At 25.7% G+C, this 18,993-nt stretch overlaps 1 protein-coding gene across 3 annotated transcripts; it reads left to right on the forward strand.

Annotated features, from left to right (window-relative positions):
• The first annotated feature begins 3,358 nt into the window (after nucleotides 1-3,358).
• On the forward strand, nucleotides 3,359-11,399 carry LOC111042118 (phosphatidylglycerophosphatase and protein-tyrosine phosphatase 1). 3 transcript variants are annotated; one of them, XM_022326616.1, is made up of 6 exons: nucleotides 3,359-3,693; nucleotides 6,554-6,706; nucleotides 6,954-7,034; nucleotides 10,142-10,333; nucleotides 10,439-10,544; nucleotides 11,160-11,399. In XM_022326616.1, exons 2-6 carry the CDS (start codon nucleotides 6,569-6,571, stop codon nucleotides 11,189-11,191), a joined length of 549 nt encoding a protein of 182 aa, XP_022182308.1. In that variant the 5' UTR covers nucleotides 3,359-3,693; nucleotides 6,554-6,568; the 3' UTR covers nucleotides 11,192-11,399. The 3 variants fall into 3 exon arrangements, with proteins under 3 accessions (XP_022182308.1, XP_022182307.1, XP_022182309.1); XM_022326615.1 differs by lacking the exon at nucleotides 11,160-11,399 and adding an exon at nucleotides 10,635-11,006; XM_022326617.1 differs by lacking the exons at nucleotides 3,359-3,693; nucleotides 11,160-11,399 and adding an exon at nucleotides 10,635-11,007.
• The last annotated feature ends 7,594 nt before the right edge of the window (nucleotides 11,400-18,993 follow it).

Below are 18,993 nucleotides of genomic sequence, written 5' to 3' on the forward strand. Positions count from 1 at the left end.
ATTATTATTGCTTATTTATTAGACTACTTAAACTCTCAAAACTTAACCTAAATCCCTAAAAATTATTTAAGATTCTCGAAACCTAACCTGTAGCCATTAAGGGGGCGGAACACTGGCATTTATTGTTTCTGTTTTACAAGTGTGTAACATACCAAATTTAAGTTCAGCAGATCACGTATAGCTTTGTTAGTTTAAAATTTAGAGTGAATCGACCTATTATGAAACTTGATGTTTTTTTAACTGTGTTTATATGTTGATTTTTTACGATAATTCAGTTTTTAAGTGAGTATTTTTAATTTACACTAATAATATACGGAAAATTTGCCAGCACAGAAACACAGTTAATGTTCTTACATGTGTCATAATAGGACGATTCTCTATAATTTTCAAACTAACGAAGCTATACGTAATCTGCCATGTCTAAATTTGCTATGTTACTCACTTGTAAGACGGAGGTCGAAGACAATATAATGGCAGTGTAACGTTCTCTTAAAAATATTAAGGTCTTTATAGTTTTAAAAGAACTATAACTTTTTAGAAGCCAAGAAACTTGTTTCTTACTGGATACAAATATTTAGAATATTTATAGAAAATATATGTTTTTCACAAATACTAATTGCTTTAGTTTTAGTTTGTTCTGTTCTTCTATAACGCATTTCTCAAAGAAAAATATCTTATGAATTTAACATTGTTGCCTCCTAACTTATAGTAATCTTTGAACTTTGTAATAATTTACTCACGTCCAATATTTGATTAAATATTTGATCTCACTTGACTAAAAATAAAGAAACTGCATAACAAGTTGTTTCAATATACTTGATGCGCCAAAACTTTAAGTTTACCTACTTTAAGTCACCAAAAGTTGGATTGGTAGAAATTTCAAGTAAGGACTTGAGGCCTTCGCCATTTCTCTTAAAAATGAATAAAGTTATGGAATTTCGGGGGACAAATCAAACCTCGATACACCTAATTTATTTTTGAACCATTCTATTAAAATATTATGAATATTACTACATGATTGTATAATATTATTAAAATAAAAATATAATAAGATAACTTATGATGGATGATAAACATAATTCCATAAACACATTATATAAATAAACAACAAAATTAAAAACATTAATAAATATTATAATATATCCAACTTAATAATATGTATTTACTATTTATATGATTCTAAGCATATTATATTTTTATGTAGATCTATGGTGAAAATTGCATTCATTATATTTTAGGGCCAAACAATTTGTATTAATTGTTTTTTTGCGTGTTACTAGTAAGGGGCTAGATAGGCAAATTCAGTAAAATAATCGCCATGGCACCAGACATTCTCAACAGAGCTTCCCGTATTCCAATTTCCAATTTATAGTATTAGACATTAGTTGATCTATATTTGATTATATTTAGATCCCCAGCACGTGTAACTACTAACTAATAACTATGCATTTTTAAAGTTATTTTAAAGTAACTAATTAATATTTCCCATCGACTAAAGTAATAGTTTAAGTTTTATTTTCTAATTATTTTTTTTGGTTTTTTCTTCTCTTTTTTGTGCTCCTGATAGTTTTTAGGGGCTCATTCTACAAAATGTTAATGTGTAAGCAAGAGTTTAATTCTTACCTTAATAATTTTATTATTTTGTAAAGAGCAAAGCAATATGACAGTAACAACCAACAAGAAATACAATTTCTGACCAGTGGGCAGTGACCACGACTCGCATCCAATATTGAATTCGGATTTGTAACGTAATGATACAGAAGTCGGAAACATGTTGTAAAGTGTTCAGCTATAACTTGGGAGTGCTGTTGCTTATCGTAGCCGGTGGGTACCGGTTGGTGGATTAAGATAAAGAATTTGGAAATACCTAAGTCATTACACAAAATAACTTTTTTGAAAAAAAAAATTTCGTATTTTTGTTGTTTTCCTATTTATTTATTTATTTATTTATGAATGACGACGACAAATAATTGAAATACATCAATAAATATATGAATATATAATATATAATATTGAATATTTATTAGTACATAGCCAAAATTAATTTTTCGCAAAAATCACTAAGCATATTAGCATTCGCCATTCAGCATAGTAATATGTATAGGTAGGCACCTTTTTATTTTTAGACATTTGGTAAATAGACTCAAAATATATTCTGGTCCAAATATGAGTAAATTATTATATTCTACATTTCTAGATTACTTATTAATTTTTATAAATAACTATACAGGGATGGTTCTAGGACTCAAATTGCGCACTGCCGTATAAGGATAAGTATGTAATATCTATAACTATAGATAAGCTATAGGTAGTCAATAAGCAAACCTAAACTCCCTAACCCTAATAATTTTTTCGCCTTACGTTTCAAATATGAATACCAAAAAAATATACATTTTCTTTATTCTTTTAAACAAAATAATAGAATGTACTTATGTGGAATATATAATTATTATACTTATATTTTTGCAATATATTATAATTTACTATATTAAACTCTTCTTTTATAATTGAATTATTTAAAAAAAATATAGATATTTTCCTACTTGTGTAACTATAGAGACAGTACCTATTACCGTAACGCTCGATCCACAAAAATGATTCAATTACTCCTGATGAAGTGCTGGTTGAACTATCCAATAAAAAAAGGAGATTAGAATTTTTATTATAAATAATTAATAATATAATACATATAATTCTCTGTATTTACTGTGTGCATATTAAATAATATTTAACTGCCATGAGTTATGTAAGCCTTTGTATTTGTTTTGCTGTTTTGCCTATTAATATTTATACGTGTAATGTGTTTGATTGTTAGGAAAATAGGTAGTTTTGAACGGAAGGTTTTAGACGTTTTAGTGTTGCTTATTTTTTTTAAACCCTCCCCCCCTCAGATCAAATTTTAATGTACGCCACTGGAGTTACGTACCTATAACAGACTGAGTTTAATAAACTATTATTTTCTCGACTTATAATTCTTTACTTTACTTATCAAAACAACAACACAATATTGAACCTTTTAACTAGTGATTGATGAACATCAAACATTCAAACAATTTGGTACACGAAGCTTCCCACCTTGGCCTTACCATATTAGAACCTCCACTGCTGAGAGTCTGGAGAGACGAAAATCGCATTTTACAATTCGCATCGTTGCACCACACAATATTTGATTTAAAAATATCTTCCATTTTTTGGAGTGAATAGAATATCTGAACACCATAGTACATAAGTGTTATATAGTATACCTATTGGGTATCTGAATGATGATGACGCCAAGAATTACCTCCGTATTATCATTTCATTGCTGCTGTCGACCAATCGTCGAACAAGCTAAAGGAATTTAATGATAAGAGGATGACGCTTTCTCTGCAGCACCAGCAGCTGTCTTCCGACATATTATTTTGTTGTCGTGTTGCTGTGTTGGCTTCTTGCTATCACGATAAACGAAACATAAGTGTAACATTTAAGTAGTACACGATAATATATTTGTATTTATGATAACACTATTCTCCTAGAGAGAGTAGGGCTGTTCGAAAGTGTGCATTTTGAATATTATAAAACATTGTAGTCCTACTTTTTAGGATAGTCTTCCAAATTGTTCATTGGTGATTGGTCCACTTTCGAATATATCAAATATCCACCGCTCAGAAGAACAACTGGGTATTTGTTAAACTCAAGTAAAGTTTATTTTATGTAAGTAGTACTTTTATTATTTAACTTTGTTATTTTTATGAATATAACAGGTAATTATAAACATTTCTTTAGTTGTTATCTCTTCATTGATAAATAATAGTATCTGTTTGACGTTATAGTTTCTGCCGAGATTCATGTGTGACGACACATTTATTTAGGTATATAAACAGAGCCGTACTTATGAGGGGGACTAGGGAGGCTGCAGTCCCGGGCCCCAACTTAATTAGGACCTTGTAATACGGTCATACACATTTTATTTATACCAATCAACACTAAATAATTACTTTAGACTTATGGTTTAATTTATTTATAATCTTAAAGATAAATTGAATAAAAAAAATTGAATTTATAATATAGGTTGAGGGATCTCACCAAAAAATTAGCATCGGGCTCCAAAATTCCTTAGTAGGGCTCTGAGTAAATACTTAATTTTCATTTATTATTTGTCTTACTATTTTTTAAATAGATCCTAACATATATGTTTATTTAAAACAATGTTGAAGTTAACTTATTAAGACTTAAGCAAATATTGAATTGCCTTTGTATTTGTTATTATTCATTGTTCTAACTTGTTGAATTAGTATATATTATTATTTCAAAAATGTGTGTAAGAATATAGCCAATAAGTAATACTTATTATTAGTAGTATTATTATACATTAATATTACAATTATAGGTTTAATTAATTTCACTATACCAGCAATTATCAATAATTTTTGTTCACAGAACCCATAAGTAACCCTTAAAAATCTAGTCTTAACAACTAGGAATCTCAATTTCAAGCCAAACAAATTAAAAGTATTTTTTTAAATTTCTATGTGTCCATTAATCCCTTTTTTGAACATAATTTGAGAACCACTGCATTACATTATCTTATTGTTTAAGAAATTGATTTTTTAAATTATATTGTTGAACTATAAGATCAAACTATACCTAATGACAAAGTTTAGCAAGTTAGAATTTCTATAACAAAACATGAAGTACATTTTTTAAATTCTCGTGAGACAATGCCTTTAAGTATGTATTATTCCTAAAAATACATTTTTTCCCCTATACAGATTAAATAAATAATAATCTAATACATTTTGTTTTTGAATTAGATTAACAATTTTAAATACTTGTCTTTTATATGCCTAACACTATACTACAATAGTTGTATTATTTTATAATGACATTAAGATTTTATCTTCTTTTCGCTTTTGATGTGAATTTAAACATGTATTCTTTCAATTTTTTTCGTTTATCGATTTTTAGATAATTGTTATAAATTATAAATATAATATCTATACGTTTTGAAGGGAAATGTTTTCACATTTTACTTTATTATCTAATAAACCAACTAAATCTGGGAGGTTGATTGCTTGGCAACTTGGTATTTCTATACCTATATTCACTATTTTATTTATGATTAAACACTAGTTTTATAATTTCAGAATAATATCACTATTATAAACTAATTTAAGCAATCTTAAATTATTTTCTATTAATATTTATAGTAACATATAATATTAACACTAATTGTTATGCCTTACATTGCAAATAAAATTTATAAAAATTTAAGAATAGGTTATTTTTGTTATCAGTATAATCTTAGCATTCTTTATAATACTTGGATATTTTATATATTTTTCTGGCCATTTTTGAAAAATCATGTACTTTATTTATTTAAATAAATTTCTTGGCATTATATTGAACAAAAAATAAAATCATCAATGTTTAGAATAGGTTTATTTAAATTTAAAAGAAACTAATAATATTATTTGGTTATTACAATAAATAATAAAAGATATTTTATTTTTTTGTGGTATGAAAATAAGCCTGGGTGTCTAACCGAGTTACCTATTTTTATTAAATAAATTAAAAAATATTTATCTGTACTAAGTAGTGCAACAGCAACATTAAAAAAAACTTTTTTTAATATATTAATTCTAACTATTTTGTTTATTAATGTTATTTAGATAGCTATTGGTTTTTTAATCAATGTAACCACTTGAGAATAAATAAAATTATTGTTCATTTATATTTTTTGTTACTTGCGAGGTTATTAATTGTACTATTTTGAAGATTATTATCGTCTATACGCATAATGTCTGCCTAGTATTTACTATACTAAGTATTTATTGTTTTTTTAAACAAAAATTTTATAGGATTGAAATATAACAGATCAAGTGTATTTTATACTTAATAGTTAGTAGTTAAATGTATGACAATGCAATTTTTATAAAACACCTAGTAGTTTTTATGATTTATATTTAAAAAAAATAGCGTTTAAAATGTCTTATTATATTAGCCAACTATTATCACACATTAAACCATTAAATATTGTAATATGTCAGGTGTTCTAAAATAATAGACTGAGTATTCTGCACAGAGGCGGACTGAGAATAAATATGGGCCCGGTAGAAACAGAAAATTTGGCCAAATATTGGGCTTATAATAAAACTCCATTTTAATTTTGGCCCAAATGTATTCAAACAACCCGCATTTTCACAGGCCCAGGCAGGGATCGCCCACCCGCCATCATAGCCAGTCCGCTCCTGATTCTGCATCTATGGTGCCATAGATATCTAAAAAGTTTCTTAATATTTTCCTATAGTTTTTTGAATGGATTCAAGTGTGTAATTTATTCAAAGGTAATGTTGGAAACAAAAAAAATTTTAATTGCAAAACATATAACTCCCACATTTAGCAGGTCATAGTAAATTAAGTGAATTTAAAATTGACTGTTGATTGTTTATTTCAATATATATATTTTTAAATTTTTTATTTCAGAAATATTTATTAAAATACCAATTTATTAATTAATTTAAAAAAAATATTATTTAATATTTTATCAACTGTCTTCTGTTTTAAATTTCAGATTTCTAACTCAGCAATGTTTGCCCGTGTCACATTTTATCCAACCCTTTTATACAATGTATTTATGGAAAAGGTAACACAGCGCAACTGGTATGATCGAATTGATGAAAATGTTATATTGGGAGCACTTCCTTTCAGAAATATAAGTCAAAAAGTATGTATTTATGTTGGCATTTATTAAAGTAATATATGTATCACCTATTGTTGATTAGATGTTTTATAACAAATTTTAGATTATTGTATTTTATTTAGTAATTCTAGTCATATCATCAGTGTTTATTTGTTGGTTTCACATCAAGTGGTTGTCATCAATATGTTGACCAATTATATATTCACGTATACTCATAGTTTTCATCTAGTTAAATTATTATTTATTATTTAAAAAAAAATATTTGTTTTAGTTAATTGATGAGGAAAATGTCAGATGTGTGATATCAATGAACGAATCATATGAGCTGGAACATTTCACACCTCAACCAGAGGTAAGTTAAATTAGACAGATTTAAGTATGATTTAATAATTGGCCAAATATGTCAAATATCCTTCAAAATTAATATCAAATGGTACATATAATCATAAAATGTATATAAACTCAAATGATTATTCTAAAAATGTAAAATATTTTTACTTTTTATTTAAATTAATAATTAAACTACTATGTAATTTATTAACAAATTGTTACTTGTTACTTATACATACTGATACGGGCTGTAGTAGCATTACTCGTTAACATGTTGATATTTTTAAAATTGAATATGTTTTGTGTATTTGAAGCTGTTACCTTTTGTACAAAAATATATAATAAATAAGTTGTAAGTTGTAAAACTATCAAACAATATTTATAATAAAATGTATTACTATTATTTATTTTTTTTATTTATTCATAAATTATGATTGTAATGTATTTCATACTTTTTTATGTAAAATTAATTTATAATATTGTATACATAGGTGTAAGTTATATTTGTTTAGTAAATACTCGTTATCTTAAAAAGAACTAATGTTTTTGAAAATATTAATTTTTTTACATAATTTGTGATCTATCTTCACAGAATAACTTTTTTGAACATGAATTGTATATTTTTTATTTTTACTGCTATAATTTTCAAGTTGTTTGCTTATTTGAATGACAACTTACAGTTTTATTTTCATATTCCTAAGTAGAATATTTTTGTGTGAATTTTGTTACATTTATATTGACTTTTGAACACGTAATTAATCATAAGAGATAAAATGTTTTTGTTTTTATTTAAAGTAATTATTTAAAAATTATATGTTTTTAAAGATGAACTGAGTAGTGGATCAACATTTCACAGAGCTACTATGTGTAACTCTATTCCGCTCATCTTTAAATTTTTATAAGTTTTAACCAATTAACTATTTATTCTTAGTTTGTTGTTATTTTGTTGCATAATTTTCAAAACAATATTATGATTAGTGTTATACAATTTTAACTGTATGTTAGAATTCAGTAAGGATAAAACTTAAAAATATACCTATATTACAATAGTAGTATAATATTTTTTCAAAAATATTTTGTTACAACATCAAATTACTTTTTGTACAAATTATATTTTAATTTATATTAATTCTATGTTATGAGTGATCAGTGTTCAAATAATTTCTGAATTGAGTCTATATATTTGTGGTTTCCTAACATAGAAAATGTTTGTTTGTTGAGCAGTTATCGTTTATTTGTATTAATTGTAATATTAGAATAAATTTACCAAAAAAATTTTAATTTAAAGGTAATAACATAGTATCCTGTTTGTTAAATGTTTTTTTTATATTTTAATGTTGGAGCAATTTACATGCATTTTTAATTTTCAATTTTTAATACACTTATAACACACTACAAAATTTAAATATAGTATAGCTTGTAAAGCTGTGGATCATGTATTTATTATATATTCAAATCAACAAACAAAATATTTGGTCCCAAACTTCCTTATTTCAATTTTGAATACATATTTAAATTTGCTTGGCTTTTAAGGCCTTTATGACTTTATGTTATGTTATGGTGGAAAAATATTTGTCCATCTAAAATATTTTAAAGTCATACAAGTATACGACAATAAATTATATTATTTATCCTAATCAACCTAATAAAAAATATTTATAAAAACAAATTTATATTTAAAATATATAAATCTAACTAATAGAATTGCTATTTATTAAACCTAATGTTGTACAATAGTTTTAATAAAAGAGTTTTCTCCTACAGTCTTAGAATGTGAAAAATGTGAATTAAGGAAAATTTCAAAATATGCATAATGTATAAATGCAGGTATTAAGTAATAAAATAGTATAATTAATTGTTCTATCTATTCTTGATGAGTATATTTTAAATGTATAATCAAAAATTATAATAATTAGATAATTTTTTTTCAATATTTTGTGATTGATGTGTTGGATAGATTTAATATTATATTATATTAATAAATGTGTATTATAATATTAAAATATGCATAGTAATATTGTATGTATAAAAAAGTATTTTATTACTCCTAAGAATTTTGATTTCAATGTAAATAATATTTATTATTTAATAAGGTTGCTCATAAATCATAGTTTGATGATAATAATAATAATAATAATAATTTAATAATAGCTCAATTATCTTGATTACTAACATGAAAAAATTCTTTTTAATAATTAACTTCGCACAAAATTTATATAATGTGATTTTAGTTAAAATAAATTGTATTCAATGTTATTGATCCTTGTATATATTTTATATAATATAATATTTTTTGTATTATTGTGATTTTTATTATCTTAAGCACTATAATTTAAAGATTGTATAAAATAATTGACATGCACAAATATTAAATTATTAATAATAGTTACTTGAAGGTTTTCGCTAGCGGCATATTTAAATTTTAGTAGATTTAGCCTTATTAAATTAGACTTTGACAAAATTTTGCATATAAAATGTATTCCAACCTTAAAATGTCTTAGATTCTTTTCATATTAGGTTATATATATATATAATAGAAATTTTATAATTTTATAAAAAGTTTTAATTAAGCAATTGACAAAATTTTGATTTATATTACGTTTAGAGCATCTAAAGAATAATTTTAATATTGAATTATAATTGAATTCTTTTAGATGGATATAAAATTGAGATTTATTAATTTTTGCATGGAAATTTGTTTTGCTGAAGGTTTCTATAAATGCTGTAAATGTTAATGGTATTTAGAAACTTTTGTCTAGTGGCGTAGCTGTGAAAGGGCAAGGAGTGGATGGCCAGTTTTTATTTTTTTTTTTGGTGATCTTTTAATCACGGCTAGAGCCTATAAAGGTTATAAAATAATAGAATATTAAAAATTTAAATAGCCCCCTTTCCTTTAATTGAGCTCCAGCTACACTACTGCTACTGTCTATACTACTTGTTACTAAATGATTCTTATCAAATTAATACACAATTGGTATACTGTTCGTTTTACACTATGCAATTTAATTTAATATAATATTTCACATCTCTATTAGTTATTCCCACAAACATGTATTAAATAATTAAAATAAACTTTTATTTAGCTAAGATTTTAGACATCAATAATCAACAGTTATATTTTGATTTCAGGAATGGAAAAAAATGGGAGTAGAGCATTGTCAGCTGAGTACAAAAGATATTTTTGAGACTCCATCCCATGAAAAATTAATTCAAGGCGTTTCAGTGATGGAATCAGTTTCAAAAGATGGTAAAACTGTGTATGTACATTGCAAGGCAGGCCGTACTCGTAGTGCCACTCTTGTGGGATGTTATTTGATGTCTGTATGTATCTATATAAATAACTAAATAGTATTATCTTACTACTTTTATTACTTATTATGGAATTTAGTTTATCATCACTGTAATTTTTATTATTTATCATTCTAGAAACATAATTGGACTCCTGAACAGGCAATTGAAAATATTGTATCCAAGCGACCTCATATTTGGTTAAGAAATCAACAATTAGAGAGTCTCAAAAAGTATTATGATGGTAATTAAAATAAAATTACTCAATAAATGATTTTATTATAAAAGCATTTTTTTTATTTGGTATTTGAATAATTTTTATTATTTTCCTTAGCTGTGGTAAAAGAAAAATTTAATGCTTTCAAAATGGATAGTAATTAAAACATCTACTCGCTATGACCAATAACAATCATTTTACTCGTTTTAGAATATTAACATTTCGAGTAATTAACAACATATCTTCATAACCACGGACATCACTAACATTAGAATTTATAAGAGTATTATATAATAATAAACATTTCGGGATTCAACTAGTAATTGTAATTCTAAATGTACCTTGAATTTTATTGCGTTGCTCAATCCTTCATTGCATCTCTTGTTTTCCAAAAGATTTTAATATGATTATTTTTAGTACCTATTATTATTACTATCACTATAACTATTAATTTATATAATTCCTTTAAAGGTGAAGTGTTTATATTTTGATAGTCTGTGATAATTTTGCTATTTTATTTTTCTTTGGCATGTTTTGGAATTTTTTTAAAAATGTTATTTCAATGAATTAGAATATGTTATTTTATATACCTTGTTACTAATAAGTAATATTATATGTTGTTTTCCTTGTTCATTATTTTAGATGAATTGATACGGGGTTTAAAGAGGAATTAGTTGGACTAAGTAATATTTTAATGATGTGTGCAACTTTAGAATCTAAATTAATGATAAAACTTTATTGTTTGTTGTTAATATACCAATTTTTTTTTTTGTTATTCATTTGAATGAATGTTCATTATAGATTTGATTTTAAATTGTATTATTACTACTTAGAAGACTTATAATATACCCAATGACAATAAATTTTTATATATAGAATTAATTTTTATATAAGATATAACAATATCATATAAACTGTGTAATAATATGAATATATGATATTTTGATTTTTAATTATAAGCCGATTTTATATATTGTTGACAATGTCAAACCATTTATCTTAAAGTTTTTTGTTTCAACTATTAATTTTTATTTAGTTATCATTGAATAATAAATAATGCACATTATTTGTGTATGATTATATTAATACTTCAATTAAGCGTTTTTTTCTAGTTATACATTTTAAGATGTTTTAAATGACATACAAACAATTTTTTTAATTTTAATTTATTTTTAAAATTGAATTATTTTGATTATGACTAAACCAATTTTTATCATTAATATTTGATATTTTACAAGCTGACTAAATTCTTACAATGCATCAAGTTGGAAAACATTAATTTAGAATAATTTTATTCAGTGTTTGTTCAATTGTTTAAGTAGAAATATTATTCTTTTAAACAATGATTGTTGTGTTCTGATAGAAAATGTTTAGTTTTTATTGTCAAACAACTTAATAAGTTTAAGATCCAATTAGTAAACTTAGCATACTCATTACTGAGTATACATTATTTTAATAAGTACTTAATTTTGTGTATGTAACTACCTATGAATGTCTTAATTAATTTAGTTTATTAATAAATTAATTTTAAGTTATAACGTACAAATATCTTCATGTTAATTATTCAAATGGGTGAGAGAAATTTATATCATAGAAAATCTAAATACCAAATAATGTTCTAAGTATGTAGTTATTGTTGAAAATTCTCAACTAGATCAGCGGTTCCCACACATTTTTTTGGCATACTTCTATGTCTAAAAATAAAGCTATTCAAAATTGTAAAACATTTCTTTCAAATAATAATTCCACAAATGACTACTATAATATAATCATTTATTATTCATTAATAAAAATACATTAGTTTTATCAAAATTGTGCATGTATTAGTAAAATAAAATGTATTATTTAACTATCTACATTCTATGTATGTGTGCGGTGTGTATCAAATGGGAGGTTTATTTATATATTTTCTGTGACACGAGATAAAAATAATTATGTATGACATGTGCATTGTATAGAATATTATTATTATAAGTAAAATTACTTTCAATTTATTTATATTAATATTATTTTATTATTTAATATTATATTATATTATTTATATTTATCTTTTAACTGTTCTAACATTCAGAGACAATTAAATATATTTATTTATTTACTCTCCATTCTACCATCTTGTGGCCTTTCGCGTACCACCATGTATTCTTCCACGTACTATAGTTTGAGAACCGCTGATTTTGACAACAATATTTTATTTTATGTATAACCTATCATTATTGCTAATATTATGTTGTGTTTTTTTATTGACCTAATTTTTGATTATCATTGGAAATATTTGTATGCTAAAGACGAAAATATTTATGAAACTCTTTAAATTATAAATAATTTTCATTGTTACTTCTAAAAGGCTAATAATAGAATTATAAGTGGATTGTGCAATTAAGGAAATATTATTTCAATGTGGAATTTTATTGTTAAAATAGCTAAAGGTACCTAGAAAGTGGTTCTTCTAAAAAAACAATTTTGCTTGTTATTAATATTGGTGTAAGAAGTATGAAATAAACTTTTTAAGTAACTGAATGTTGAACTAACTGCATGTTTATCTGATACCTACAAACTACATTATACTATTGTGCAATGTACAAAAATGTACACTTCCAAGCCTTTAAAGTGAAAATAATAACTAAATTATCAAATTATAGCAATTCCTATTGTTTGGATGAGAAATGATGACAAACAGCAATGACAGCTGTTTTGATTTATGTAATAAGTTCTTAAATGTTTTGAGTCTTTGATACAGTCCACATACTAAGAGTGTTAAAGTATTTAAATATTTAATTATGTTTTTACTTTTGTATAGGTAGTAATCAATATGCATGCACAGTCAAAATAATTGATCTCTTGACATTTATATTTTATATTTAAATAAGTTGTGTAATTATGTATACTTTATAGTACTGTAGTTGATAAACAATAGTGCTTTGATATCTACTTAGTTGGTTGTATGTTCTACATAGGTAGGTAGGTTGGTAAATGTGTTATTGAGAGCCACTGAAAACATTCACTCTGAGTAGCTATACAGTTATATACATTTTATACTTTATATAAATATATTAAATACTTAGGTCTCTTTACTAACACCAAATATATTAACCAATAAATGTACTATGTAGTATTTATGAAATTAACAAACTTAGCACATATGTAGAACTTAGCTACCTAATAAATTCATAATAATAATAATAGGTACCTATTAGAGAGTAGGATTCAGAACCTGCAGCATTGTTTCTGATTGAATCAACACAGTTTAAAACTATTACTGCATAATTTAAAAAAAAACACTTTTTAGAATAAGTAAGTAAAATACACAAACTTGTTTTTAGTTAGCTTCAACGGTTCACTGTGAATGTTGATTTCTAGGTGCTTGTTGATTGGTGGTTTTAATTAAATTATTGATTAAAATGATTAAATTATACTCTATCATAGAATAAGTGAAACATATTCATAATTAGTAGGTAGATACTTATCTTAATATCAATCATTATACCTACCAGTTCAATAGTGTACTTTAAAATGAAATAGACAAATTCTTCTTACATCTAATCAATATAATAACATCAACTAAATCAAAACCCAAAGTGAAAAAATTAATATAAATGTATAGTTTATTTCATAAACAAGGCAGTAGAAAATCGGGCACAAGCGTGCTTTCGGATTTCTGTACAATGAATACTATTATGATTTACTACTGATTTTCTATTAAGAAACTTTTTTGACGATAATAATATATTAATATATTATAACCAACGAATTATTATGAACATATGGGATGCAATCAGGGCATCTGCATTTTATCTACTTTCATAATTATTGTTTATTTGTTTATTTTATTCAATTAAAAATATACTAACATATTTAAACACGAAATATGTGTCCGTGGCATTAGTACATTACCAATACAAACTGGAATAAACTCATTCTCTTAAAGTTATAAACGCAAAATTACACTTTAAACGATATTTTTAACTTAAAATAATTTGGGGGGGATAGTTAAGGTCTTGGGGGTGCTAGGCATCCCCGTATGTGCGACAATGATTTAGCCCCCACCACCCCAAAACAATTTTGGTGCACCCTTAAAGTAAATAGATAGGACGGTAGTTATATGGTCGCGGGTTAACTGCCAATTAGCCGCACTAATATTAGTGATTTTTATGTCGAATACATTTGACGTTTTTTTAGCGTTGTCGATTTTTAGCGAATACCGAAAAATAATATGGCTTGATGGCTTGGTAGTCGACACCTACCTAGAGTTTGGAATTTAAATACATTGGTAGACAAGTACCTATTAATAAATGGTTAAAATTATTGAACTGATAAATGATAATTACTTATTCATACCTACTCATTGAAAATAGATAACAAAAATCATTATATTATTTAACTACTAAATAAGTGCATTTGAACATTTTGAGACTTTCTTTAATTTATAATTTTCACATTATACCTAAGGCTGTTGGAGAGAATTTTTTCATTAAATGTATTGTACAACACTAGGTTTATTATACAGCAGTTCTATTAGTTAGTTGGATTTATGTTTTAAAAATAAATCTGAACTTATAAATATTTTGTATTATGTTGATCGGGAAAAAGAATTCAATGTATTGTTGTATACTTGTATGACTTAGTAACATTTCGGATGGAAAAATATTTTTACACCATAACATAAAAAAAAGGCCAGCAAATTCATAAATGTATTCAAAATTGAGATTTGGAAGTTTGGACCCTAATATTTTCAATTTTGTTTATTGATTTAAATGTATACCTAATAAATACACGATCCACAGCTTTAAGAGTTTTATGATATTTTAATTTTGAAGTGTTCAAGGGTGTTATAAGTGTATTAAAATTTTAAAGTTAAAATTAATAATGCTTGTAACTTGCTTCAACACTGAAATACAAAAAAAATACCTACCTGATTACCTAATGTTTATAAATATTGGTCAGAGATAAAAATAATTGGGTAGCTAAAAAAAGATACCTACCATCATCAGCCAAGTCATTTTTTTTTTTGGACCTAAATTGGACACCATAATACAAAATACAATTACACGACGTTAGAATGCAGAAAACCTAGGTAAGTAGTGAGGTAGATTGTGTGGATACAGATTGTTTTTTGTGTATTTGTATTTTGTTTATAAAATTATTATCCTTATACTTGCCCGAGTGACAGAATACTGACTATGCACTGTTACTTGACATCAATTAAACAATAAAAAGCTGTAGCACAAAAATTGAGTCTTGCGATAAAAATCACATATCACCTACCAATAATTTAAAATGTATTTTTCTCTCCTGTAAAATGTAAAAGAAGTTACCTACTTAGTGCCTTTTAATGGATTAAACGCTAATCAATAATAATTATTGAGAACAAAATGTAGATATGCGTCGGTCATGATGTGTAGGCCATAGCAGGCATACACATTAGTAATACCTAATGTAATAAAATGAATAATAATATTATTTATAAAACAAATATATTGATTTAAGCCACACAGATATAAATGTTATGCCGGTATTCTTTACACGTAGATATTTTTAATTACCTAAGAATAATGAAAAACGAAAAAAATTAATTAAAACAAAAACTAACCTAAACTAACATAGCCCAATCTAATACATTTCGTATTAATATAATATATACATTGTATAGGTGCAGGTTAGTAAGTAATATAAGTAGGTACCTAGGTATGTAAATACTCTCTCGCTGATATTTTCAAAATCTCGTTTTTTTTTATTTGGTATTTACTTTTTACTTATTTACTTAACCTTATAGCACACCTTTCTGTCGGCTAGGTACCAATACGTCTTATAAAGTGATGGTTTATGTTTTGAGAAATAATCCTCCCGACTGACACCATCGGAAGCCATTAAAAACAACTTTTTTTTTTTTGTTATTGATTACGGCCGATTAAGAATATTAACAGCGCTCGCACCTATAAAGGTAATATAACCAACTAAATAATGATATTCCCTAGAAGATTAATCGCTTATAAAGACGCGGGCCCAATATGCATCACAAGACCGTTGCTGCTGTCGTCATCGCATAAACCAGAAACCGCTCCTAAAAAAATAAAATGGAAATTCGGTACCTACTAGCCATAGGTACCCAACTATACTACAATATAGGGGACTCGGAAGAGAAAACGAATCAAGTCTTAGATCGGGACCAGATTTTCGTGTTTTTTACATTTTGATTTACATGCAGGTATTTTTGTATTTTTTTTATCATTATTATAAGTATTAGATACACCATATAGATACTTTTCTTTGTGCTGTTCGAGTGCGCTGTGAGATCTATAGCTGACAAATCCGTTAATGAAAATAAAAAACAACAATTTTTTATTTCGCGTATGGATTCGTGTTTGGGATTTCCAAGAGTATCATTATTAAGACATTGCGGTTTGTGACGCATCGAAATGTGACATTATATTTTTATGCTCTCTTCAATCCGCTCCTTTCAAATCTTACAAGTACCTTGAGAAATATCTCTTAAAATTCTAGTTTTCACTACCCATTGCTTACAATAAAATACTTAGGTATTTAAAATTATGGTATAAGGCAATATTTTAATATTAATAGTTTTCATAATTCATTGCATTATTTACAATTTTCGCAGTTCCTCAGTATTATATTATATCTAATTCAATTTGTTCATAAAAAAGAAAAACCAAATTTACTAATTAGATAGGTAAATAAAAAGTTATAATATTACATCATGAGGCTTTTAAAAATTATTATTACCGCTGTGTGAAATCAACCATGCAGGTATAAATTTTTGATTTTGAAAAAGTGATCTTTCTGAAATAGCCGCTTTTGTTCCTCTTAACCAATCCGGTCGACGCAACAATAGAAGTCTATATAGCCTTTACAAAATGAAAAACAAAGCACATTTCTCCAATATATTAATTATTCTCATTAAGACTTTGCATAACTAATGACATTATACTTAATATAGTGCTACAATATAAAATATGGTTAAAGTCAAAAACTCCTTGGACATGGTGTAAAATGTACGTATTGTAAGGTGATGGTGAAATTAATAAACATTTTAGAAAAGATATTAAAGTTTACAATAATTCATTTTCGCATTTTCACGATGTAAAAGTCGTGGTTGAATCACGATTGCTTGCAATTTGGAAGAGAAATCAATTGAAAATATTGTGTTTGAAGGGGCTCTGCAGTAATATGTGTGTATTAAATTGTATTTTAAATTTTCATAAATTCAACAGTTAATAATGTTTGTGTTATTCTTAATTCAGATTTTTCATATCGAAGTTAAAAACTCTCAACTTGCAAAAAAATATGTTTTTAAGTTAAGTTTTTAGTTTCAATATATTTTAATATTAATTTGTAATATACCGAGTAAGTCACAAAGAGTACCACAACTTTTCATTTAATTTATATACATTTTAATTATTTTCTTTTGCGTAATAAACGTTAATAGTTTACGGAATCAAGATTGTATCAAAGTAGGCACCTATTTACCTATATACCTATCCAAAGAGTAGATACTAAATATTTGTGAATCATTTTTTTTGCTCCCAAAGTCACAGTAACTGATATTATATAGTTTTTCTGAATTATCTACTGATTTGACGATAGTAATTTATTAGTAGACTTGTAAAAAACGAAATTAGGTACTCATCTACTTATCGCATATATACCTAGCCATTGCCTATGCGATATACACACCTACACTGAAACATCCGACTTAATTGTTTAATTAAACTTATAATAAGCACTTAATACCTATACTCATGGGTAAGCCGTAAGTCTAAAACAAATGAAACAAAACGGTATTGGTTGAATTTAATGAATCATGACATACTAATACACAACGCATGACTGGTTGATTTAATTGCTGTGTGTAATTTGTTGGGTATCACGTGTTTATAGTTAATATATTTGTTTTGACAATTAAATACCAGCAGGTACTGATGACACCATGACAGACTAGGCACGATTGAGTATAAAGTTATTTAGGCAACATAATAGTTAATAGTAACACAACCACTACCTATATTACTTACTATAGTCACACTAACAAGTAGGTACAATCTATATAAGGGTACCTACCTACCTTACAATACTACGCGGTGCATAGAAGAGCTTCCTTTAATACCGATTTCGAAACTAGGTCAAGTGGATAAAGTAATATAATAAAACCAATGAAGCCGCAATCTAATAACTAATGATAAAAATATAAATTAAATCTACAAAACCAAATGGTCATATATTCTAATATTAAAAACTGCTTGGAATAATCTTATTTGTGTAACAATAACAATGTAGTCGTCGGTGTGTTTAAAATGTTTGATCACAATTATTACTATAACAAAATGACAAAGTAGATTGAAACACCTACTTACCTATATCCCACGTGGGCTAGGTAGGCTATATTATGTTTATTTGCATAATAATATGATGACGTATTAAAGTCTTATGATTTCTATATTGAGTTATATACATTATACAT

This window comes from Myzus persicae, unplaced genomic scaffold, assembly GCF_001856785.1.
Source record: "Myzus persicae strain clone G006 unplaced genomic scaffold, MPER_G0061.0, whole genome shotgun sequence".
NCBI lineage: Eukaryota > Metazoa > Arthropoda > Insecta > Hemiptera > Aphididae > Myzus > Myzus persicae.

Bases quoted from the DNA above. Each gene is read 5' to 3' on its own strand.
- LOC111042118 (XM_022326615.1), top strand. From the start codon at position 6,569: ATGTTTGCCCGTGTCACATTTTATCCAACCCTTTTATACAATGTATTT. The intron at 6,707-6,953 runs GTATGTATTTAT...TATTTGTTTTAG, and splicing joins TCAGAAATATAAGTCAAAAA to TTAATTGATGAGGAAAATGT. The intron at 10,545-10,634 runs GTAATTAAAATA...TATTTTCCTTAG, and splicing joins TCTCAAAAAGTATTATGATG to CTGTGGTAAAAGAAAAATTT.